Here is a 26,664-nt window from a genome sequence, read left to right as displayed (position 1 = left end):
TCCCAAAAGTGACGGTAAAGTGACGGATATACCACCAGCCGTATTACGAGTTCCATAGGATATAATGGACTCGTAATACGGCTGGTGGTAAATCCGTCACTTTTCCGTCACTTTTGGGACGGATTAACACCTCCTCCAAAGTTAGAATAACCCCCTATATCTCTTTCTATTGTGGATATTCCACATGATTGTGTGGTTGTTTTATGATAGGGTGGTAATTTCTCTTGCACAATTTTGCACTGATGAAATTTGAAGGGAACTTGCTTTAATGAGTGATTATAAATGATTGCTTTAAGTTCTCTCAATTTTCTGGGTGGGGTGGGTGGTTTTAGTATGCATAATATTGTACTATATTCTGATTTATATGTATTTAGATTTTATGTGTGGACCTCTATGAAGTTCCGTAATATAATAAAAATAAACTTGAAACTTACAGAGAAATGTCAACTCGCTAGTCAGGATAAATTAACTGTAACTCATTCCTGTATCTTAAATTCTTACAGGAAATTGTGTATAATTACACAAAGTGAAGTTATAGTTTAGTGAAATTCAAATTCTCCCAATTAAGTGAATTATGCTTGCATAATATGAATTACATGCAGGCTTAAATTTTACTCTTGTACTACAGAAATGTTCTCCTCGCAGGTACTAATATGTTTTATTAGTAAGTAGTGTATTTGGCAGGAAACAGAGGGATTTGTGATACAATGGGGAATATGCACCACTAAATAGAATGGATTTAGGGGAAAAAGGAGGTGCTTGGAGAGGGACATGCTAATACAAACTCACATTCACATAAAATGTTCTTATACACAAAAAAACACTTCTAAACTTAATAAAGCCCTTTAAGTCCTAAGTCTTAACCCTTTTGCTGCTAGGCCTTTTCGTCCCCAGCGCGAATTTTTTGGGGGCTTTTTGGGGTAGTTCACACTGAGGGCCATATTTATACTCCGTTTGCGCCGAAATTGCGTCGTTTTTTTTGACGCAATTTCGATGCAAAACTAACGCCAACTAACGCCATATTTATACTATGGCGTTAGAGGCGAATAGCGCCAAAGTTCCCGGAATGTGCGTCATTTTTTAGCGTGAACCCCTTCCTTGCGTTAATGATATGCAAGGGAGGCGTTCCCGTCTAAAAAATGACTCCCAGGCCTTTACGTGGTATTTATACTCCCGGGCAAAAGAGACGCCCGGGAGTTGGCGTGGCAAAAAACGGCGCATTTGCGCCACTTTTTAACGCCTGCTCAGGGCAGGCGTTAAGGGGCCTGTGGGCTCAAAATGAGCCCACAGGTGCCCTCCCATGCCCCCAGGGACCCCCCCTGCCACCCTTGCCCACCCCAGGAGGACCCCCAAGGATGGAGGGACCCACCCCAGGGACATTCAGGTAAGTTCAGGTAAGTATAATTTTTTATTTTTTATATTTTTTTTTGGTGGCATAGGGGGGCCTTATTTGTGCCCCCCTACATGCCACTATGCCCAATGACCATGCCCAGGGGACAGAAGTCCCCTGGGCATGGCCATTGGGCAAGGGGGCATGACTCCTATCTTTCCAATGATAGGAGTCATGTTGATGGGGGATGGGCGTCGTTAAAAAATGGCGCAAGTCGGGTTAAGACGATTTTTTCGACGTAACCTGACTTGCCCCATTTTAAGACGCCCATGCGCCATTTTCCCCCTACGCCGGCGCTGTCTGGTCTACGTGGTTTCTTCCCACGCAAACCAGGCAGCGCCGGTCTGATTGCGCCGTCTAACGCCATTCCATAAATACGGCGCCCGCATGGCGCTTCAGAATGGCGTTAGACGGCGCAAAACATTTTGACGCTAAACTGCGTTAGCGCAGTTTAGCGTCAAAAAGTATAAATATGGGCCTTAGGCTTCTATAACCTTTTCTACACATAAGCTATCAATGTAAAATTTGTCTCCTTTTTTTTCTCCAAAGTTCTGGGTAGACTGATGATACCAAGGGTTTGTGGGTTCCCTAGGAAGGGACTGAGAAATTAGCCAAAATATAGCTACATTTTGGGTTTTTGGGGTGAGAAATGTGGAAAAAGTGCTGCAGAAGAAAGTGTCCATTTTGTTTCCTGCAAATGGCATCAATTAATTGTTTGTGGAGCCAAAATCACCACCTTCCCAGCTTTCAGGAACAGGTAGACCTGATTCAAAAAACCAACATTTTTAATACAGTTTTGACAATTTACTGGGAGATAGCCCTCTCATCCTATTTTTTGTGCTTTTCACTGCCTTCCAGTTTGTGGTAGAAACAGGTGTATAACTGATGGGGAGCCCCGGAAAACTAGACATTTCTGTACATTAGACAGAATTTTGAATTCAGCAGGGTGATATTCGTATAGATCCGTTAAGGTTTTCCTAAGAACACTAAGGTGGTCATTCCGAGTCTGGCGGTCTTGAGACTGCCAGACTCGGGGTGGTAGTCGGAACCACCATGGTCCAACCACCGATATCACCAGGCTGCGGCCAGCCTGCATCCTGACGGCCCTGCAGTTGTAATCCGCCAGGGCAGCAGTGCAAGCAGCGCTGACCTACGGATTTCCTGTCCCCATCCGCCAGCCTTTCCATGGTGGTTTACACTGTCATGGGAAAGCTGGCAGAATGGGGGCCTAGGACCCTGAACTGCCCATGCACTTGGCCTAGGGGCCCCCATGTGCAACCCTGTTGCGCATTTCACTGCTAGATTTATGGGCAGTGAAATGTACGATGTGGGCTGCTGCACCCGCTGCACCACCACATTGGCACCGGCTCGACTTCGAACCGGCGTCAATGTTAAGGCCCTCTTCACTGCAGGGCCAGCAGGCGGAAACACTGTTTCTGCCTGCCAGCCCTGCGGTGACTTTGGACTTTGGAATAGGGCCGGCGGTGTCCTGGCCACATTAGCCACCTGCCAAACTGAGAATGACCACCTAAGTGTTAAAATACAAAACAATAGAAAATTAGTAGGGAAACACTTTCATTTGTACCTTCTCATCACAATGGCTGATTTACAAAAGCTATACATCATTGCACTTGCTAAACTGTTGCTTGTGGGGATGTAGTATTTGTGGGTTTCCCAAGAGCTCAAGGTACCCAGAGCCAATTACTGAGTTGCACCTGGCAAGGGTTTTTAATTGTGTACAGAGTATAGAGCAATTTATATGGTAAAATATAGATAGTGACAAACAGGTATTACGGAAACCTCTGTATTTCCATAGTGGGCAAAAGATTTGGAGATTAGTAGGGGGGGTATTTGCACATCTCTGAATTTGTTGGTACCCATACTAGCATGTGTATTAGAACGTATCTCTTAAAATTACTTCTTTCTTTCATATTGTTTTACATTTGGAAGGTGCAAATGCATAGAAATACAATTAGTAGTAGTATTTGTCTACTATTCTGTGCTCCCCTAAGTCTACCGATAAAAATAGTACCTCACTTGGGTGGTGAGGCCCAATGTCTGTGACAGGAAACAGGCCAAATCGCATCACGGATACAGCAACTTTTTCCACAGAAAACTGACAAGTTTTTTGCAAAGTGGATAGCTATGCTTTTTGTGCCCTAGCTCAGCAGACACTAAAAGAAACCTAGCAAATGTCTACGTTTTTTAAAACTAGACACCTAGAGGAATCCAGGATGAGGTGGCTTCCATGTCTCTCACCAAGTTGATGTACCCAGAATCCTTTGCAAACCTCATACTTTTACTAAAAATACATTTTCCTCATATTTCTGTGATGGACAGTTATGGAATCTGCAGGGAGCCACAAACTTCATTCTACCCAGCATTCTTCTACGTCTTCTGATAACAATTGTACCTCCCTTGTGCAGGTAGCCCCAGTGCCGACAACAGGAAATGGCACAAAATGGAACATGGATGCATAAACTTTTTTTTACTGATAATGGACCATTTTTTTAAAGGTGGATAGCTGTGGTTTAGGGTCCCTAGCTCACCCAGCACCTAGTAAAATTTAGCAAACCCCGAAATTTTTTAAGGCTAGACACCTAGGGAAATCCAGGATGGGGTGATGTTTGGTTTTCACAAGGTTGTCTTACCCAGAATCCTTTGCAAACCTCGAGCGTTGACTAAAGAAACAAATTTTCCTCACATTTATGTGAATGAAAGTTCTGGAATTTGCAAGGAGCCACACACTTTCTTAAACCCAGCATCATCCTAAGCTTTTTTGATAAATAATGGTACCTCACTTGTGTGGGTAGGCCTACTGCTCATAACAGGAAATGGCCCCAAACGCAATATGGGTACATCAAATTTTTCTACGCATAACTGACTTGTTTTTTGCAAATTGGGAAGGTGTGGTTTTTGGGCCCAAGCTCAGCTGGCATAAAGGAAAGCCTAGCAAACTTGTAAATTTCTTAAAACTAGACACCTAGGGAAATCCAGAATGCAAACATCAAACATTGACTAAAAGAAACATTTTCCTCACATTTCTGTGATGGAAACTTCTAGAATCTGCAGGAATCCTCAAAATTCGTACCACCTAACATTGCGCCACTTTTTCCGACAGAAATGCAACACCACTTGTGTGGCTGGGCCCAGTGCCAGAGATAGGAACGGACTAAACTAATGGCAATGGGAGCCCTTGTCTGGGGACTTCTATTGATGTTGGTTAGATCAGTTCCTGTCACTGTCTGTAATTAGGTAATCCCAATGTTTACCTATGGGAGTGATAGGCCTTGTAGTAGTGAAAAATGAATTTAAGAGTTTTTCACTACCAGGACATGTGAAATGTAAAAGTATATGTCCAACTTTTAAAATACACTGCACTTGCCCTTGGAGCTGTTTAGGGCCTACCTTAGGGGTGACTTATATGTAATAAAAAGGATTGCTCAGGACCTGACAAAAGGTTTGCTTTGCCAGGTCGACATGGCAGTTCAAAACCGCAGACACAGCCTCTGCAGGCACTTTTAAAGGGTGACTTAAGTGGGTGGCACAATCAGTGCTGCAGGTCCAAAATTAGCATTTAATTTACATGCCCTGTGCATATGTAGTGTAAGTGTACTTTATTAGGGACTTATAAGTAGATTAAATATGCCAATTGGGTGTATTGGTATTCTACAGTGTTGTAAGGAGAAAACACATGAACTTTAGCAGTGTTTAGCAGTGGTAAAGTGCCCCGCGTCCTAAAGCCAACAAAAATGAATTCAGCAAAAAGGGGAATAGTAAAACAAAACGTCTGGGGAAGACCGTGCAGAAAGGACCATTTCCAACAGAAGTTAAACTAACAAAAAGTAATTCAGGGAGAACATAGAAGAAAATAAGTTTAGGCATAAGAGAAAGGGTGTAAGGTGATAAATTCTTTACGCCTGGCATTGGTTGCATTGGAGCGATCTTGAGAGATGAAGATATTATGAACAGACCAGACAAATTGCTGTTAGTCTTTAGCTGCTTTGAAAACACAAAGACGGTCAAAAAATTATAAAAGGCACCATACTTATTGCACAGTGTAAGGTAGAAAGGGGGATGAAGTCACCCTGGTGACATGGCCAGTGCAGATTTAGAAAAAGAGAAGAACTAATGCCAAGAACGTCTGTGAGAAATTCAGGTAGATTAGGCCCCTTGAGAGCCTCTGGTAAACCCTGCAGACCAAGGTTGTTGCAACGATTTCTGCTCTCCAAATCCACTGTGTGTATTTTGAGTCCCTGAATCTACTGTTCAAATAAGTAAGTGAAGTACCATTTTTATAAGAAGACATGTGGGAACACAAAATAGTAGAAGATGCGATATTACCAATTGGATTTCACTGCAATTTTGCCTTCCAAATATGTCAGTGTGTAAGAAAGTAGACATTTCGAAAAATGTACCGTTAATCATTAGCTAGTACAGCTACCCATAGATTCAGAGATGTACAAATGACTGCTGCACCTAATATCCATATCTGATGCCCATTTCAGAAAAAACTTGAGTTTCCTTGGTTCCATTTTTCACTGTACATAATTCACCATCTGAATTGTCTGTACTCAGTACTCAATAAAAAAAACATTGTGAGGTGCAGCTCAGTTATTGTCTCTGAGTGCTTCTGATTCTTGGACAACCTACAAACCCTATATATCCCTGCAAATAGAAGAGTCTGAAGACATAATGGTATATTGCTTTTGTAAATCAGCCATTGTGACAAGTTAAGGATGAAATGTTGTCACAGATTTCAGCTTTCCTACAGATATTCAATGTTTCTTTATTTCAACAGTTGGTTCCTTTGGGAAGACCTTGAGGGATCTAAACACGTCCCTTGCTGTATTACATTTTTTTGTCTACTTCAGAAATCTGTAGCTCTCCTGGATAAGCCAGGGGTTTCTCTCCTGTTTCTACCACTAAAGGTGGGTAGTGAATTCCACTCTCCTGGCGGAGTTTGTGGAGGTTTCCCTCTCTGCACTCTGCTTAGAGTGCGGAGTTACGAAAAACTCTGAGTAGCAGAGCAGTGCAGAGTTTTTTCCTCACTTGAATGTAGATGGTTGAGACCGCTAGCATTAAGAAACCTTCCTTTCATGCTGAGAAAGCTGCCCCTTGAGTAGAAAATCTAGCTCTTGCTCTGTGCTGGGAGCAGTTCATGCTGATTTTTATGGCAGGACAAACACCTGGTGCTAAAAATGAGTGAGAACAGAGCGACCTAATGCACTCAGCTGCTCGCGGAACTCTGTGTAGTGTGGCAGAGTTTTTTGGGCACCTTGAGGAGCTCCAAGTATCGCAACTCTGAGAACTCCACCCTGGCCTACCCAAATACTCCAGAAACGGCACTGAGGTGAAAAAGCTTCAGCAGTTAAGGGGTTATTTCTTGTAATTTAAAATTTGTCAACTTCTAGTTCCATTACCATGCATTGGAAAGTGGAGCAGCATTCTTCTTCTTCCCTGTCTTAGTGAATAAGGGAGGAGATTGTTAGTCTTTTCATCCTTGGCGCAGTCTCCCTTAAATTTTTGCCTCTGTTTCCCAGGTTGTTGATGTATGCTGGACTCTGATTTTGCTGTTTTTGTTACTCTGGGCACTTTACCACTGCTAACCCGTGGTAAAGTGCAAGTGCTCCTTTACAAAATGTGTATGTAATTGGTTTATCCATGATTGGCATATTTGATTTAGTATTAAGTTCCTAGTAAAGTGCACTAGAGGTGCCAGGTCCTGTAAATCAAATGCTGCTAGTGGGCCTGCAGCACTGCTTGTGCCACCCCCATAATAAGCTCTGTAATGATGTCTCAGACCTGCCATTGCAGTGTCTGTGTGTGCAGTTTTAACTGTAAATTCGACTTGGCAAGTGTACCCATTTGCCAGGCTCAAGCCTTCCCTTTTCTTACATGTCAGACACCCATGAGGTAGGTCCTAGGTAGCCCCAAGGGCAGGGTGCAGTGTATGGTTAAGGTATGACTTAAGTAATGTGTTTTATATGTCCTGACAGTGAAATATTGCTAAATTCGACTTTCACTGTTGCAAGGCCTGTCCCTCTCATAGGTTAACATGGGTGCTACCTTTAAATCTGATTAAAGTGTAGATTCCCTTTGGGAGTTGATGGATATGTGGAGTTTGGGGTCTCTGAGCACACAATTTAAAAATACATCTTTTAGTAAATTTGATTTTAAGATTGTGTGTTTGAAAATGCTACTTTTAGAAAGTGAGCATTTTCTTGATTAAACGATTTCTGTGACTCTGCCTGTTTGTGGTTTTCCTGTCTGGGTCAGTTTACAGTTGGGCTGGTTGCACCTAACACTAGACAGTGACACAAAGGCAGCTGGGGCGAGTCTGCCTTTCCTGATGAGGCATCTGTGCTAGGAGGGAGGGGAAGAGTGGTCACTTCCACCTGAAAAGGCTGTGCCTGCCCTCACACAATGCACTCTCCAACCCCCTGGTGAGTGTCTGGGGCCTGGCCTGGGCAAAGCAGGATTTCACAATCAAGAGAGACTTTGCTTTGAAGTACGCCTACTTCAAAGGAGAAAATGGGTATAAGCAGGGCACCCAAAATCACAGACTTTAGAACACTTCTGGAAACCAAGAGGAACCTCTGCCTGGAGAAGAGCTGAAGAGCTGAGGAAGAAGAGCTGCCCTGCCTGTGACTGTGCTTTGTGGAGCTACCCTGCAGTTGCTGCTTCTGCCAAAGTAAGAGGGTAAAGGCTGGACTTTGTGTTCCTTCCATCTTATGAAGATCTCCAAGGGCTTGATTTAGAGCTTGCCTCCTGTTGTTTGAAGTCTCAGGGACAGCAAAGTCTTCTCTGCCAGCACCTGGAGTCTCTGAGAGACTTCTACTCTGCCCTGTAGTGCCCATCCAGTTCCTGGGACCCTGAAAGGAGAAGCTGGCAGCCTAAGAGGAAGAAATCCACACACAGAATGCCGTGCGAGGTAAAGATCGACGCAACTCCGATCTGCGGCTGGGAAATGGATGCGCCGTCAGCTTCACGGCTGAAAATTGACACTTGCCTGTACTGCAACCGAAGAATCAATGCACGGAGCTGGAGAAAGGATGCGCAGCATCGCTACCGGGCGCTGGGGAGATCGCGACCCATGCTGCGAGGTTTTCGGATCGTCGTGCGGCTAGATTTCCGACGCAAACACCACTGGACGTGTACAAACAATGCAAGGCCTGCCCGGACCAAAGAGTGCTGACTGGATCGATACATTGCTCTCCTGCGGAGAGAAGAAACAACGCGGCCGACCCAACGAAAGGAGAAACAAGACAAGGTCTCGCTAGTGAGTGAAATCGACGCATCACAAGCCCTTTTTGACGCACACTCACCCGTGCGGGTTATTTTTGACACACCCAAGGTACATTTTCACGCTAACAGTTTTAGTGTGTGTTTAAAACTACATGAAGACTCTTTTTGCTTTTTAATTGATAACTTGACTTGTGTATTGTGGATTTTTGTCATTTTGGCCTTGTTTTGTTTAGATAAATATTTTCTATTTTTCTAAACCTGTGTTGTTTCATTTTGAAGTGTTTTCATTAAGTTACTGTGTGTGTTGGTACAAATACTTTACACCTAGCACTCTGAAGTTAAGCCTACTGCTCGTGCCAAGTTACCAAGGGGGTAAGTAGGGGTTAGCTGAGGGTGATTCTCTTTTATCTTGACTAGAGTGAGGGTCCTTGCTTGAACAGGGGATAACCTGACTGTCAACCCAAGACCCCATTTCTAAGAGAGGTCCACAGTAGTTTGTAAAGATTCATCTAGCCACGTCTTTGATGGTATTATAGTACTCAGTTTTGGAAAGCTAATAGTGTTGGCTATTTCTACGCTTTGTTTGACAGCCACCCTGCAGTTGGACAGGATGCATTAAAGACAGAAGAAACTTTCATTCCCATGGATATGAGTGGGATTGTGACCATTGGCTATAAATCAAATTGTTATTCTCAATCTTCCTTAAGTGTATGACGCACCTTTGACTGAAATAGTATGATCCTGGACATCAAGAGGGAGATAAATATACAATTTTAAGTGGGATTTGTCTAGGGACATTAACGGAAATAATGCCATCAAATGAGCATTGAGGCTATCAGAAGAGATTAAAAGTCAATCTGTGGGCCAAGAGTGTTGCTTGCTTTTAAGTACCATAGCTTTGGCCAAGGGAATTAGTGAGTTGGACATCTAGTGGAATGTCTGGCCATAAATAATAGTAGAATTATTGTGTATACATTCATATCTTGCTAAAGGATACTTGCATTTCCTATCTTCTAGAGATGAGCCTAGTGGAGAATTGCTTCAAATACCTGAGAATGGTGTTCACCTTTCTAGAGAAACAGCAGAAATCTGATGACATGGGGGTCATTTTGAAAGCCAGATCCCTGCCTCATTTGTAGTTGGGAAAACCAGTAAGCTTTATATGGCAGAGCTTCAACTGGCTCTGCTGTTTAAAACTTATGACCCCCACATCCAACTGGCCACAGATCTAATGGGCCTGACCTATTTTGGGGTTGATAAATAGGCCCCAATTCTGCGACTACCTACATTGCCTGGATGAATTACATTCAAAGGAAAAATCTTGATGTTTCCTTATCATTTTTTCGGGACTTTGCTGTCACGGTGATGGGCCACCACATGCTGTACCATTTTTATTGGGAGAAGTGTTGGGACATTGGATGTTAAGAATGTTGTGAATCACTGCAGATTCAGGGTCATGTCCTCATGTAAATGTGAGGAAAATCTGTGATTTTATCCAAATTTTGACATTTGCTCAACGTTCTAGTTAAGAAAATTTAGTGGAATCCATGCAACCTCATCAACCTTGACAACCTTGAGTGTCCGCTTTTCAGAAATATATGTGTTTGGGTGGTTTTCATGGGTGTCTGCCGAAACCAGTCCTGCAATCCTTAGTTAGCTATATCTGCAGAATGAGTAAATTTCAAAGGAAATATCCAGATTTTTCCCTGTTGCATTTTGAGGACTTCCCTATTGCAGGAAATGGGCTCACCCTCAAATGTGGTAACGCATTTATTTGGAGAACTCTGAAACGCAGAGTAGTAGAACATTTGTTATTATTACTAGAATTTTTCAATTTGTAGCTTCAAAATGTAAGCCAGTTTGCAAGGAAGAACACATTTAACAAAATGCCTTCTGACTCACATAGTATTATGGTTAACCTCAAATACAGAGTTGTACAAATAACCATTATTGGTATACTGATTTTTATGGGCGAGCGCAAAGCGCTCCGTCCATAAAGTAATCTCTTTTTGGGCTTCAAACCATGCCCAGGTCACGTCAGTTTCTTTCATTGGTACCTAGGCTTGCTCTTTAAAATCAGCTTGCTTTCATTTGTGAAAGGCATGCATACGTCATGCCTTTTCCGGTGTTTAACCCGCCTACACAGCACCGGTAAACTACTAGAAAACATACGAGGCTCGATGTTTTGAGCCTGGTTTCTGGACTACTTTATCTGTTAATTTTCCCCGCAGTGCGATCGCGCTGGGATTTACATAGTGCGATTGCGCTCCGTTTTTTCGTTTTCAATTTCAGCGCGATCGTGCTGCATTTCACATAGCACAATCGCGCTGTTTTTTTTAATTTTAATTTGTGTGGCAAGAAAAGTTAGGTTAGGAGTTTACAACGCAAATAGCTCCAACTCGAGCAAATGCGAGCGCCGCTGCATTGAAAATGCTTGTTAAGTATATTTCTCCCGGCCATGACATTGTTGTTAATGATGGTCCAAATATTTCCGTGTTCTAAAAGCCTCTCCCTCCTTTGTCACTCTGCTGTGTGTTGGGTAATTGTTCACAACTTAATTTGTAGCACCTTCTCCAATATTTAAATAACCATTGTATGTGAAGTGTTTGTATTCTGCAGAAGACTCTGATCTAGCTAAATGTTAATTTTGGTTTCATTAAAAAGTATAATTTGCAGCATATTTTACCAATCATATGCTTGTGTTTTAAATTATTTTTCCATTTCTCCATCATTTCTAAACAGTATTGCACTATGAAGTATATGGTTTTGTAAAACACTCTTTAAACTGCAATGGCTCAGAAAAATATTGATGGAGCACAGTGCATTTTTTTCTAAATAGTGTCCTCAAATAATTTGTTTAAAACTTCATAGGACTGAATTGTAACTTTCTATAATATTCACAGTAACTCTATCGCATTGAAACGATGGAGAAGAATTGTTTTTGTTAAAATGATATTTTTGCTACTTTCCCCATGGCAACGAGTTGCCAATACTGACCCGCAAGTACTTACATAGAGTTTCAACTCAGTTCATAATCGCCCGTTGTGTCACATCGACAGACAGAGGTGTATGCGGTGAGCCAGAAACAAACACAATACCAAGGGATCAGTAATTCTAATACTGTGTAGGTTTCAGCACCCTGTTCCTAGAATCAAAAAAGCCGTCTGTCTCAAAATTTGAAAGGCATTATTGAACTCACAAGTATGAGACAACGCCTGAATTGGATTTGAATGGCCAGTGAAACGTTGACAACAAGTGTAGAGTTTCGTCTGCCTACCTACTTTATTTAACAAGACCGCAGTTTCTACAAAATATTCAATTTAAAAGCAGTAGGCAAGGAAACCAGACCAGGAATCATCATGAGAGGATTATTTCCTCCCACTGTAACATTTATGCCACAATGAGGCCTAATCCTGGCAAGCCAGGCCCTTGAACGAACGCTATAAATGTGCAGGCATTGTAACACCAAACACCATCTCACCCACAAAAGCACCAGAAGACGATCCTTGTACCAGATCCTCTTGGTAAGTTATTGCTTTTTACCTACAGATTGCTTGTCAGAGAGATGGATGAAATGGTGACCAGTCGAGTGGATTTAGGTTTTGATCATTTCAAGATAAACTTGATATTAATAAAACAGTATATAACTACATTTAGATTTTTTTTTTTTTTTTAATTGTTTGTTTTATTACACACATGCAAAGCCTGGGAGAGAACCTCTACAATACATGTCTTCCTGGACCAAGTACACCACATAGGCAAACCCACGAGTAAGGTTGGCATCCAGCTGTTTAATTTTCGAACAAAATCACTGTCAGAGATAGTATTTATATGTTAAATATTCGCTGTGTAAAAAACATATAACGCATCTGTTCGGTGGTATCGATTTAAAATTCTGTAAAGCTGTTAAAATTAAAACAGCATGTTGTTGAGTGAAATATTCCATTTGAACTTGAGTCCTCTAAGGTTTGAGCTTGCAGAAGGTTGTTTTAACTCTTGCTTATCCATATGATGCATTGACAAGCAAAGTCCCTTGCTGACTGCATACCAAAATCCTGCTCATAGCCTCAATTTGAAAACGGGATTCAGGACTTGAGTCGCAGAAAAGGCAGGTTGGAATCTGTGACTTGTATGATTTACATAGATTTCCAAATGTCAGGGAATTCACAACAATCCACAGGCTTTCACTTGGAAATCAATACAATTTGTACATTCCCATGCTTTTATTTAACCTTGAACAGTCTGATTTTACACCTTTGGAAAATCCGATGGTTTGCAGTAGTGTTTGAGCTGTAAATGACCCTTCATCTTGCTTTTTCTCCACAGGGAGTGTTGGCTCTGGAGGGAATTACACCCTATATGTCTTATGGAACATATGTAAATGAACAGGCTTTAATGGCTATAACTCAGCTTCCTAAATTGGGTGGAAAAACACTCAGAATGTTTGTGACTGCCTTCATAAATTATTTTCCATTTAATTGAAAAAACACAATGTGCTTAAAGTGTAGTGAGAAAGACTGCAGAAGAAATACAGTTTAGTTAACAAAAGTCTAAAAACAAATCCTGTATTTATATTTGTCCATTTTGTCTCAACGTATTATTAAATATAACAATCTCACCTTAATCTTGCACAATAACATACAAAATGCAATGAATGGGCTCTCAAACTATATGGCAAACCTGCATCACTGTGTATGGGGTCAGTAGAAAAACATGATGGCATAGCAACAACATTTCTGCAGAAATATTAATTAGCTGAAAAAATTGCTGAATAATTTGAAGATTCTAAAAATAGTTTCTGCCTTGAACAGATGAAAAATATTAAAATGCAGCATTTAGTGGTGCAACAAAATGACTGATATTTTATTTCGATAACTGGCCCCTTTTCGGCTCCTGAATGCCATGTCACGTATGCAAACAGGTAAAAGATTAGTCCAGAAACTAGAAACACCTTCTATAATTGGCTGGCAGAAGAGATTTTGTCTGTTTGCAGGGTAAGTTCTGTTAACGGAAAGAGACGTTTCCAGAGAACCTTCTATTGCATGAAATGGAACAAACACAAACCGAAGAGAAGTTAACATATCTGTGAGGTGCCGAATAAGTGAGACACACCATTCATCACTGGAAATCTATATAAATAAGTTTGTTTTGGCCCAGTGCCACACTGCATCTGTTTTACACAGTCCCTTAATCTGGGTATTGGAAAGCTGAATGTTAATAAAATGTTGTTTCTGTGCTTCTACACAAGTTTATTATTCGTCGTAAAAAAGCCTTTTTTGAATATCATCTGCTAAATCTATATAGCTTTTTTTTTTCTCAACGAACCAATGTTTTTGTACTGGGATCGATTTTATATGAAAGTTTGTTAAATATTTAAAAAAGCTATATAGTACCCCACAAAGTTTGCTGCCTAATTAGCTTTCATTGCCTTAATGCCACAATGGCTGTGTCTTTCCCCATAACTTCGGTGCAAATGTTCTTCCAATCACAGTCAAGGATCATGTATTAATGCAGACATCTTCCCTTAATTAACCATTGTTTCCCTATTTCCTTGTAGATACCAATAATAAAAGATGAGGACCTTGGTTGTGGTGTCCTGCCTGCTGGCCTTAGCCGTTTGCATTGCGGTGAGTGATGATGTGTGGAGCAGTAGCAGACAAGTGGTACTTTGTTAGTCTCACTCAAGGATAGTCCGTTTCCCCAAATGGGATTTGTAAACGTTCTACTGCACTCTTAAGGCTCAAGTTGTGCTGTTGGATTGTCTGGGTGTTTGAAGTATTTTTTAATTTATCTGTTCTTAAAAATGACACAGTATTGAAGTGGCCATAGGGCATGAGCAACGTGTAATATTTTGTTTGAAATCACTTAAGCTGCAGACGAACAGCACCAATTTCCATTAGTGTTCCGAATAACAACCCTGAGATTTCCATACCTAACATAAGTGATTTACTGTACTGGTTCTTAAAGCCTCTACTGTGCAATCCGGGCCGATAAGAGGAGAGAGTACATTAAACTAGCAGTTTGCCCCCAGAAGATTATTTTAGAACCAATCATGAGTCAGGACAAAACTATGTTTATTAAAAGGGGAAACAAAAAGTGTAATATAAGTGATAAAGTATTCCCTGGCGAACATTATAAGGATATTGCAAGTCACTGAGGAATTCCTTAACTATACAGAGGAACAAGGCCTAAGGCCAAGTTCCTATATAAGATTATGGAACTCAGAAGTGACTTGCAATATCCTTATAATGTTAGCCAGAGAGTATTTTATCCCATTGAATACAGGGACGCACCATTGCCTTTCCCACAAACCACTGAAAACATTAGGGACATATTTCCGAGAGGGTTGAACCATGCTTGCACCATGCAATGTGGTACATTCGGGGTGCAAACCTCTACATCAGATTTTTGAAGCCACTCAAAGCCACTTTTCATGGCTTTGAATGGCTTAAAAAATGCAGAGTATAGCAAGGCAGCTCAAATCACTGCGTTATATTACTCTGCACATAGGGAGGTGTTAGAGGGGGCGGTACATTGGGTTCTGTGGGTGTTCCCACTCAACTACAATGTTTTTTATTGTATTCCCATCTGTACCAAACCTGGTTAACCTGGGAATGCGCTAAAAAGATAGCCTCCCCAGGAGAAGCATTATTAGGAGAAATATCTTTATTTTTCTTCGTTTTTTCCCTCTTTCCATGTGTGCAGTATTCTGCAGCACACATAAAAAGAGGAAAAGTCCTCTCAGGATTGTTTTTATGCAGGAAACTGCACCTTCCTGCACAAAAACAACCCTGCATGCAACGCATGCACCCTTGCATAATGGTGGAAGGATGCCTGCATTGGGGATAGGTGGCAAAAATTGCACCAGCTAAGGGAAAAGGTCGTGAATATGCCATATTAGATAAATATGGCACCTTCCTGCTCTTTCCATGTAATGAAGGGCAGCACAGCAAGGTTACTTACTGTGCTGCCCTGTGCGACAAAATCCATAAATATGGGCCTTGGTGTGTAGCTCTTTCAAATAAAAGAGACAGCATGTTTGAAAACAAGAAGAATAAAAATAAAACCTCTAGAGTAAAATTAAACACATCAAAACCTGGTAGTTGTTTGTTGCAAAGAGATGTTAGAAACAGTTCAATATGTCAGTTTAAAAAAAGCTGCAGTAGCTCTAAATGCGTATAAACATGTAGAAAGATTCTAGCTTTTCTCCTTCTAGGGAGTGCAAAATTAAACATATTGCCTATGCTTTCTTATTGAATAGAGCAGAATAAAGAAAAGTAATGTTATGTTTGAATTGCTTTGAACAGCTTCATTATGGTCTTTGACCTAACCTGCCTTTCACCTTGGCTTCTGGCTCTGTCAGCAGATATTGTGACATCAGAACTCAACGGTATTAAATTTTATTGGAAAATTGGAACTTTGAGTGCTCTATAGAAGACAATGGAGGGCAACAGGCTTCTAGTCTCTGGTAAAAGCCCAGAGCATCAACATTCCAATGTTTGACTTTCACAGCTGCTGCTGTGAACAAAGGGGTCATGGAGTCCAATGCGATTTCAACCCGCTGGGGCTCCATGGGACCTTTGTTTTACTGATGACCATTCGTCCTTCAAGGGTGAATGACTGAGTGAGTCACTAAACACCGATTATAAAGAAATTAGAGACATGCTTTTATACAGGGGTTGCAGACTTCCATGTTTTATATTAGAATTTTGGAGGGAGGGCCTTTATCAGCCATCATTCTCCCTCTATAGCCTAGTCTTTAATGGAACTCCCAATATTCTATACTGGAATGGTTTCTTGCTATCATCCAACCACACAGCTTAGAATGTCCTGTAACACATTGCCCCTTGAATCTGAGAATGACCAGAAGCTGCCTGCATTGAAACTGTTGCTCCTGCACTTTAGCCTTATTCTCTCCACCCATTCCTTGCTCTCTCTCACCCCCTCTCTGTCATGAACATTTTGCAACCGCACTTCTCCCCTCTCTCTTGTCTTTGGATACTCTATGGAAGTTTTTTTACCCCACATGACTCAGTTAAAACAGAAGGTCGCAATACTGACAAAGTCATATGAGTTATTAATTATCAGAAAGGTAATAATGTAGAATCCCTTGCCTTATTTTCCACATCGATGGTGCTTCTTTCATTGCTTCCTCTTCACGAGAAGAAGCTTCCACCAATAGCAGGAGTCCCTCAATTTTTATTTGCAAAATTTGATTAATTGGACAAATAGATCTGATCATCAATTACTCATAAGCACTTATTGAGTACCTTGTTTTTCAAAGATGTTTGTGCAGCAGGGAAAAACATGTGGGCCCCACAGTGTGCCAAACCTCCCATCCACCTTATTAAAGGTGCATTAGGTCCTATGAAACTTGCAATATGGTGGACAGCACATCTGCCACCTTTTGAAAGAGTATCTCATTTGTCAAAATCTAGATAAGGCTTTGTTTCCTCGCTTTTTCCACACTGTTGGGTGTGGGGATCGGAGTGTGCAGAATAATACTGAATCATTAAATGTTGATCAACTAGGCATGAACTATGATTGGCTGTGGCAGACTCAGGACATATATATGTCCTGTTAATGTCGAGATTCATGTTTCATATTATAATTTAATTCAAAGCCTCCTATGAACTTACTGTTGGTACTATATAGAACTGACAATGGTATGTAATTAGTGCCAGTAGTAAATACCACCAGTAGTAATTACTGAGTGATTTGGATACGTTACTGGCAGAACACAAAATCCCATACTGATCATAAGGAAATGGAAAAAAGTAGGCTGATAGTTGTCCTTCAGGAAATAAAAATAAAAATAAGGAGTGCATAACATGCTTTAGCACAATTGTAGCTCAACCTTTAACAAAGCTCCATTTTCCTGCAGATGGAAAGCCACTGTTAAGGCAATTTCTCTGCCACTAGACAATTGGTGAAATGCAAATCGCTGTTGAAATGGTTTTCCTACTTATTTATTGGGCGGTATGTTACTACTGGAACTATTTGCCATTTAGCACATTTATTACCAACTACCACCACCTTTCTGGAATGGAACATCTGCAATACACTATTGGTAATGTCTCCCACCCAGAACTCTTAGTGAATGACTGAGGTGTTTGTGAAATGAGCATGGCAGATTTGACCTCATTTAGACCCTGCTTTGCAGCAATTGTAAATAACGAAGGGCTCATTGCCAAATGATTGGCATCTGGGATAAGGATTGGAAAAGCAATCCAGAGCTTGTCAATGGTATCAATTGGAATCAGCGTGGAAACTGGTGGATGGACAGCAATGTTATGCCATAGAGGCTGACATGGAGATGGGTGCTGAATGTATCAGTAACAAGTGCTAAAGGTAACTTTAAGTTAATGATTGAAAACAGTATCATTCTTGCAATGCATTGCACCTCAACTACACCCGGCTAAGAGCATTTTATCTTCTGAATATTTATCTTCTATCCTTTTCAGGCCTTTGAACGGGATGAGAGGAGTGCAAGTGACAGTGGCGTAAGTATAGGACATTCTGCTCAATAGTTTCTTACTTCATGCAGTGACCATGGCAACCTATCTTTCTATGCATATTTCCCTTGTTGGTTCATGGTATCTGATTTCCCGTCCTGTATAAAATATTTTTCTAGTCTGTCTGTGGATCATATTTTGGCTTCTGGGAAGGAATGACCTTAGAGTTTACACCACCTGGGCCATCAATAGGAATTTAGATAAAATAAAAGGAAGGCTACAATTCAATTTAAATCAATGGTTTTTACTTTGGTACGTATTTCATTCCATGTTTGCAAGGACTATTAGAGACATGGACCAACCATATCCACACTCTTCCTGACATTCTTTGAAATAGATCAGTTGATCTCGACTTCTAATCCTCTTGAAAGGACACAAGTAAATGCAGATGGGTGAGATAGGCTGTGTCTGACTCAATGTTTGATCTGTGACATGTCACTTTTCTGCTTTGTCTTGACATTATAGCAAAATACATTGAGCAGATATGAAACACTTCAGTAATTCACCCATACCTGTGTCTTATTGTGTTTCTTTGATGAATGTAGTTATATGGGTCCATTTCATGATGGGTATAAAAATGTAAAGCAGAGTCGAGCACCTATTTTATGCACAAGTGGGGGGAAAAGAGAATTCCTTTAACCTAATGTTTCTCTACGTTAATACTTTACTTTCAGACAGCACACACCAGAAACATAAAGAGGCAATCTTTTCTCATTCTTTTTGTGTGGTATTGTCAGAAAATAAAGCAGTAACTGAGAAAAATTCAGAATAAACACATTGATTTTTTGCCTTGCAAAAGTATAAAATAGGCACAGGGCTCTGAGCTGCGCCATGAAAGCCCATCATGATATGACCCATGGTGTCCTTTTAGCTTTGTTCCAATGAAAAGCTTGTATGGTAAAGGCTTGAAATATCAAATCTATTTAACAAGAGTGCTCTAATTTCCTAAGACCGGCTGATCAGTCAACCTGTAATATTTATACACCGGTATCATGTTTCACTTCTCAGTCCCCGAGATGTGAATCCTCTCAGTGTATGTAGCTAGAAATCAGGGTCATTATGAAGAATAAAATTAACAAACGTTATGAATGAAAGCTCCCATCATCAGTAGATTTGATGTTAGATGCTTCAAATTGTTTTGTTTTGGGCTGAAATCTTCAGCCTCTCATTTCTACAGGCCTATGTTTGGGAAATAAGGCAACTGTAATTTATGAATGTGGTCAGTGTTGGTGGGATGAACACATCAGAAGCAGCTGCTTTGTGCTGCAAGAAAATGTTTATTGCTGGACTCTCAAAAGTAAGTCTTTTTTGGGTGTAGGTCTTACTCGTAATAAAAATTGCAAATTAAAATTTGGTATTACAAAAACCTGAAGTTGCACACATAAACGGATTTACATGTCCATAAAATTAGCCGACTTGGTTAATGAGTAAATTCCCTTCTTGAATGCAAATGGGGAATCAACATCCTTAAAACTGAAGGAGAAGGACATCTTTATCATTCGTAAAAATAATTTCATTTGGGGGGAAAAAATGAAAGAAACAGTATAAACGATGACTGTGAAAGTATTGTCCGATGTGCACTGGTGCACTACTTCATATTGACATAGGTAATGATTAACATAAAGAATTAGAGATAGGTAACAGTGAACATCAGGGATATTTTTCAACAAGAGGTTCTGAGTTAACATCAACTAGATAACAAGTGCAAAGTTTGTCATGTCTATGATGTCAGTCAGAGCCTCTAGATAAAAACATCATGGCTATTTACTGTTACTGATCTTTCATTTTATGTTGTGCATCCTCCCCAAACTCATTTGCTCCTGCTTTCAACTGCTATTCAGGGACAGAAGAGTCGTTACATAAGATGGCCTCTCCTCCCTGTCCCAAATGTTGAAAATAAACAGACTTCTTTCTTCCTCCCTTTTGCTTACCAAAACAATGTGAGCACCAGCGCTGCTCTGCCAGGGAGCCATGTCAGAGCAATAGGGAATACCTTTTTGACATAGCAACAATGTGAAATATCTTTTGTTTCAGATTGTCATTATGTCTTAGAAGTTTGTATTCAAATTTAGAGTCTGGTATTACAATAAAGGCTTTGAATGGAAGCAATAATAACATATGGAATTACAGATGGCAGATGGGTAACATCCTTGTAATTCGATTTTAACCCAGCTGTAATTTGACATTATGTATGGCCCCTGAATACACTTGCCCATGCTTTCAGCTCTAAACATACGTGGATGAATAATGAGGAAGCCATGTGCTGTCTTCCCTGTCCCAAATTTGAAAACACCTATCCTCAACAACTCTCTGTGCCTTCCCTTCCATCTCTTTGAGAAGCTGTGCACACTCTCCGGTGCTGCTTTGACAAGCTCTCAGAGAGCCCAGACAGGACAGCCTAGTATTCATTTATGAAGTAGGAACTGTCGTTAAGAAGATCTGTAACCCATTGTTGCTACATCATAGTAGTAAATTATTTGGATTTAGAATCCATTTGTTTATGCCAATGGCTTTCTGTGAGAGACATGCATTGCATATAGAATTATAGATGGGTAACAGTGAAATATGGGGATGGTTTTTCATGAAGGTGTTCTAAGTGACACCAAATAAACACCAAGAGAAAAGCTCAATCTGTCTATGATGTCACTCAGAATCCCAACATGAAAACACATCACTACAATCCACTTTTTATCCACTCACAATTCTCTGTTACAAATGCCCCCCAAGTCATCTGCCTCTTCTTTCAATGTAAGCTAAACATTTCAAACCTTTTTCAGGTATATTTTTGAAAAGATTTATGAGATCTTAAATATCAGAAAGCTACATCCAAGCAAGGGAGTAAACCTGCACTGCAACTTTCTGTTTTCTTTTTTTCCCCTACATTCTGTGCAAACATAATATGATATAAAGCAGCAGCTCTGTTCGAAAGCGTACACAACTCGGTTACTTCGTGGAAAGAATACATTGATGGCCCATAGACCCTCATATTTCAGTCCATTAATTTTTGTTTTTTGGGGGAAGGATGTGAATGGTTCCTAACAACACCATACAGAGCCATATTTATGTATAAGAAAGGGTGACTGCTTGCAGCAAACGTGTTTTAGGTGTTAAAACATTGAACTGGTGTTTGCTGTCCATGGAAATAAACCTTTGTTGTTATGTCCTGCTTTGTGTGCCTGTAGTAAGCAAAACCATTCACACATCTCTTCAAAGAATATGGTATAATATTTTATGTACATTTGTATTATAATTTATTAGAGTGAGACATATTTTTATTGTGTGTTTTCTATTTTCCAGTCACATGAAAAAAGATGGCACAAGAAGAAGCATCATTATCATCGTCGTACTACGACTCCAACCACTACTACTCCAACCACTACTACTCCGACCACTACTACACCAACTACTACTTCTCCGACAACTACTACTCCAACCACTACTACACCAACAACAACTACCCCCACTACTACAAAGGCTTCTACAGCTCAAGGTTAAATATGAAATCAGGTATGTGATGCATACACCAGTAAATAGTATACAAATATTTAATCACTTGTTGTTTGGAAATTGCTCTTATTGAATGTATATTTTCCAAACAACAAGAAGCCAACAATTAGAAATCACAACAGCCACACTCTTTTTTAACCTTTATCCACATGTTTAACATTGATAAATATAAGAGTAATGAAAGAGCTCTTTATGATGGCTAGAAAATCAAACACTTTCACCAAAATATGTGTTGATAGCACTAGCCTCAAGGACATGTGTGCAAATATGCCTCGCAGCTCTACAAATGTGATAGCACAATATTGTACCCAGTCCAACCAGGTTGCTTCCCTAGAGCTGTCAGTGTTACAATGCAAGTTTGGTTAATTTGACCCTCCCAAACAAGCATGTCTTTATTAAAATGCAGTTGGGCACATATCGAGAATGACATACTTATTCACATGCTTGTTTAAACATGAGGTCACGTAAAGGAGGGAAAATTAGGTTACGGAAGTCAATGAGGCATCAAGCACATTCCATCACTGCAACAAATTCAATATAAGTAAAACCTTTACACAATTTATTTCAATGCCAGCATTATTTAAAAGAATCTCAATTTAAACAGTGAGAATGAAATGAGGAGACTATATAAACCTAGCTGGCAAACTCCACACTCCACTCTTCGGCCACTTCAGGGGACCGGCTTGAACATCAGAAGTTGTGGATTTAACATTTGAGGGTAATTTGTTACCGAATGGGTGAAAATTGTGATCCCTATACAAAACCGGTTGGTCACTGTACATTTCAGTGTGGCTAGTTCCCAGGGACTTTGTTCTTTGCATGCAGTATAAAGCCTTTGTTCCATGATTTCAGCAGCAGTCTGTGTGGAGCTCCCTCCTGTTTCTCTTGGTTCAAATGCACTTTGTCAAACTAGTTCTGAACTACTTAAAGAGAACAATTGAACTTTTTGGTGATTCAAGTGCGCATCATAGTAATCCAATCAGAGCCAAAAACACAGATTCTTATAGATCCATCCCATAGGTGATTGGTGCTGAATTCTTCTGTTTAGTGGCTTAGAAATACAAGTCTGGTGGCTTTTGAGCCATACCAGCAAAGCATCCTGCAACTCCAACATTTAGTAACAAACATTTAACACACTTTGCTTGATGTGAACTTGCAGACTGGAATGCGCTCGCTGTTATTCCCTATTTGCTTAACCTTCAAATGTATCTCCTTCTGGAAAGGTCCTAAAGTCTGGAGCTGGCACAGCAAATAATACAAGTTCCTCTCATTTTGTGATGTACTGTCTCATTTTGAGTGCCCCATAATCTTGTTTCTGAAACAACAAAGCAGTTTGTGTCTGAATTATGATTATTAGCCTTGCAGATTTCATTTGCTTTCTTCCCCCACTAATTGGCACAATTATTGCAGGTAAAATGGAGAGGGGCTTATATACAAGCCCCTTGTGCCACTGTTGTGTCAATATCTTTGATGCAGCAGTTGCACAAAGCAGTCCCCAACCGTGCACCACATTTACAGATTGGTACAATAGGACCATTGCGCCAGTTTGTAAAGCCTTGTGCCACATTATACCTGCATCAGGTATAATGTACGCAAGGTTGACATTCTCCCGTTAATAGCCATGCAGAACTGGCGCAGGGAAATCTACAAGATTTCACTGCGTTGTTCTATGCCTTGACACCATCACTTTTTTAATGCCTGCTCAGAGCTGCCGTTAACCTGACGCAGGGCCTTCTTGAATGGGGCCTCCTGGCATTGCTGGAATAGTGTAATTTTTTAATGTTAGTCCAGTAGTGCGTCATTTAGTACCACACGTGCATCAGTATTTTTGACACATCTGTGGACACTCTGCACCATGGAGCACTGTACAGCAAACAAAGCACTACCATGGCGTTGTTAGGGGGGAACAGGGTAGCACAAGAAATCTGATGCACTGAAGGCAATGTGTCAGATTCATGTAAATAAGCCACAGTTTTCAGCTTGAACCATTGGAGAAATTGGAGTATCACCCAGCTATCCCTTATTCTGAGCTTCATAGTGGAATGATACGAAAACATTGTACTGGGGTGGAAAAAACCCTGGTGGTGTCTGTTTTTCCCTTGTCCATGTGGCATAATGTGTAAGGTCTTCTTTGACTTATTGAACAACTATATACTGCAGGCTGAAATTTGGTAGCTGAAGGGACTCAATCTGAACAAACCTAAATGATAAATAAACATAAATGAGATTTCTTAAAGCTATATGTCACTAAATGAAAGGCACATATGACAGCAGCCCTCTCTTCTGGAAATTTCCAGCATGAGGTGGCCACCAATCACAGCCTGAGTAAATAAAAGGACTGCATGGGGAAAGAAATGCCCCCTCGACTGCAAATTTAGTGATGCTGCATCCTAATGGACCACAGACTTCACCAGTGAGCTCTTAGCAAATTATGTGAAAAAGGAACTTGTACTGATATAGCATGTCTCCTTAGTAACATTCCCATCCTACCTTAGGCAGACATATTGTATATTACACTGAGCAAATTTACAGCCAAATTACGATTGGTTGCAATCCAATTTGCTTATAGCTACACACATTCAGATTTTGTACTCACAAAAATGTTTTGCCCAAATGCTCCTTCAAAATGTTCATATTGGACTACCTCACGGAACAATGAGATGGGATGAAAATAGCAGCACTTCTTATGTGGGTGTTCACAACTTATTAATCTAGAACATTAAAGACTTATTTTTATTTTTTACTTTGTGATGCGTCCATTGTGAAGATGCAGTTCTGCTCACCCAAAAGCACAGCACCCACTGTGTGCAGAAAATCTTTATTAACAATTTTAATCAATGCCCACCCCCTCTCCCTGGTCAAATCTCTCAAACACACTGCTTAAGTATGTTTTTTATGATTTGGTCTTTGCCAATTTTATTTATTTATATTGTTTCCACCAATAATTTTCAAACTCTGATTTTTCATTTCAATAATATAAATAAAAAATGTATTTAATTATTATATTTAGCTACAATAAGAAACATTGGCCTTCATTATAACATTGGCAGTGAAAAGTGCCTACCACTGCGGCGACAGCCGTCAAAAGACCATCGCCGCGGCTACCAGACGTCCGTCATACTATGACTAAGGCTGGATTTCTGCCTCAAGAAGGGAGGAAATCCGGTTGTAGTCATGGTGGCGGATGGCTGTAAGGTGGCGCAGTTACCACCGGCAGTGCCATGCCAGTAGACTGCCGCCAGCCGTATTATGACAAATAATACAGCCTGGCGGTGTTCTGCTGGCTGCTGGCGGTAGCAGCGCCACGTCCTGTCTCCTGCCGGAAGACCCCCTGGATCCAGTTAAGTGGGGTATCTGACAGCAGAGGGGGGTGTTGTGTGGGTGTGTGCATGTATGTGTGTGCATGATTGCGGGTGTGTGTTGAGTGTTGAATGCGTGTGTGAATGTATGGAAGTGTGAGTATGTATAGAAATAGGAATGCGTGTCTGTGTGTATCTGTTGAAGTATGTGTGTATGTGTGTGTGATTGGATGTATGCATGCATGTTGCATGTGTGAATGAGTGTGTGTGAATGGGGGCGTGGGTACAGGGGGGATTCGGGGAGTTTGGAGAGGTGGGGGGTGTTTGGAGAGGCGGGGGCATCCTATCAGTGACAGGGACGGAATTCCCTGTCACTGATAGGGCCTACTGCCATGGTTTTCTAAAACCCTGGCGGTAGGCGGGGTCATAATCCCGTCGGTGGCACAATGACAGCTGCCGGGCTGGAGATGGTTATCTCCAGCCCAGCGGCTGCTACCGCCATGGCGGTTGGAGTGGGACAATGTCATAATGTGGCGGTAAGTATCGCCAGCCTGTTAGCGGTACTACGCCACATTATCACAGACCGCCGGGGTGGTAACAACCCCCATATTGTCAAGTTCTGTACATCCATCAAAATTTGGTATAAAAGGTCATATACAGTTTTGCTGAATTTCATGCATGATAACTGTTGAGTGAGAGTCCAAACACTGGATAGACAACCTAAAATATTCACATAAACATCTCTACATATTCACACTACGCGTTAATGGGAGGGAATGGTTGTGCAAGAGAATTTATAGTGACTACCACTGAGCCAAGGTGGACGGGACTTTTGAGTCATTTTGACAGTGGGAAGTAAGTAGATGGAGTTCAATCCAAACAGGAGTCTATCCTGAGGTATGAACTGAGTAGCTTTAAAGAACAGAATTGTGAAGCAGCACAGGGAGATTAGAGGGAAACAAAAATGTTGAGATTAGTGAAGCAAAAGGTGCAAGAAGGCGCATATGGTGTTAGCATTTTACAGTGGTGTGTAGAACACAGAACATTTGTACCTTTAAATAATAAACTTAGAAGTTAATAAATATTAATTGGTTGAACAATTTTCATCTCTCCTGTGCTGACATTACTCTGGGGGCAGTGAAAACAATTATTTAAATCAACACCACATCCACAGTATAACCTATTATGACTCTTGTTTCATTACAGAAAGAGGAAAGCAGCTCATCTGAAGTGAAAAGAAACATCTGGGCTTTACTATCAGTTGGAAAAATAGAAGGACTACAACCTAAAGAATGAAAAAAGCTGTGTCTTATGTTCAAATTGTTCTTTTCATTATGATTTTCCTTCAATAAATCAATTCTGCAGAACAGCATTGTGGCTCAATGCGTTTTATTTTTACTCTTCTTGGAAAAGCATCTGCAAGTAGATGTTTCAGATATACTTATTTCACATTTTGTAAGCAAGAACTCGACTAGCGCTCACTGCAGTATGTGGCTTTAGGCACACTATTTCGGTCACAGGCTTTTAAGATATCTTGAATAAAACACCCACCACATTTGACAGGGTATAGCCACACAGGTAAAGAGCCACAGATCCAAGATAGCTGTTTTATGGGATCTTGCCCAAATGTGTTCACAAGAGAATCAGATCTCCAAATAATGATACCAATTCAATTTTCCTGTCTTTGCCACACCTCTGGCCCCTA

General features: G+C 40.7%; 1 protein-coding gene across 1 annotated transcript; it reads left to right on the top strand.

Moving 5' to 3' along the window:
* The first annotated feature begins 12,095 nt into the window (after window positions 1–12,095).
* On the top strand, window positions 12,096–26,328 carry LOC138286597 (adipocyte plasma membrane-associated protein Hemomucin-like). The gene is made up of 5 exons (XM_069227053.1): window positions 12,096–12,162; window positions 14,196–14,265; window positions 18,103–18,141; window positions 21,451–21,660; window positions 26,166–26,328. The coding sequence occupies exons 2-4, from the start codon at window positions 14,212–14,214 to the stop codon at window positions 21,646–21,648; spliced, it is 291 nt and encodes a 96-aa protein (XP_069083154.1). The 5' UTR covers window positions 12,096–12,162; window positions 14,196–14,211; the 3' UTR covers window positions 21,649–21,660; window positions 26,166–26,328.
* The last annotated feature ends 336 nt before the right edge of the window (window positions 26,329–26,664 follow it).

Source organism: Pleurodeles waltl, chromosome 1_1, assembly GCF_031143425.1.
Source record: "Pleurodeles waltl isolate 20211129_DDA chromosome 1_1, aPleWal1.hap1.20221129, whole genome shotgun sequence".
Classification (NCBI taxonomy): domain Eukaryota; kingdom Metazoa; phylum Chordata; class Amphibia; order Caudata; family Salamandridae; genus Pleurodeles; species Pleurodeles waltl.
The sequence above is the reverse complement of the archived record's forward strand: the minus strand, read 5'-3'. Positions and strand labels throughout refer to the sequence as shown.

What these genes read in the sequence shown, in the direction of transcription:
- LOC138286597 (XM_069227053.1), top strand. Translation starts at nt 14,212, where the DNA reads ATGAGGACCTTGGTTGTGGTGTCCTGCCTGCTGGCCTTAGCCGTTTGC. An exon ending in CCTTAGCCGTTTGCATTGCG is followed by an intron (nt 14,266 to 18,102) that starts GTGAGTGATGAT and finishes TATCCTTTTCAG; the next exon opens with GCCTTTGAACGGGATGAGAG. An exon ending in GGAGTGCAAGTGACAGTGGC is followed by an intron (nt 18,142 to 21,450) that starts GTAAGTATAGGA and finishes TCTATTTTCCAG; the next exon opens with TCACATGAAAAAAGATGGCA.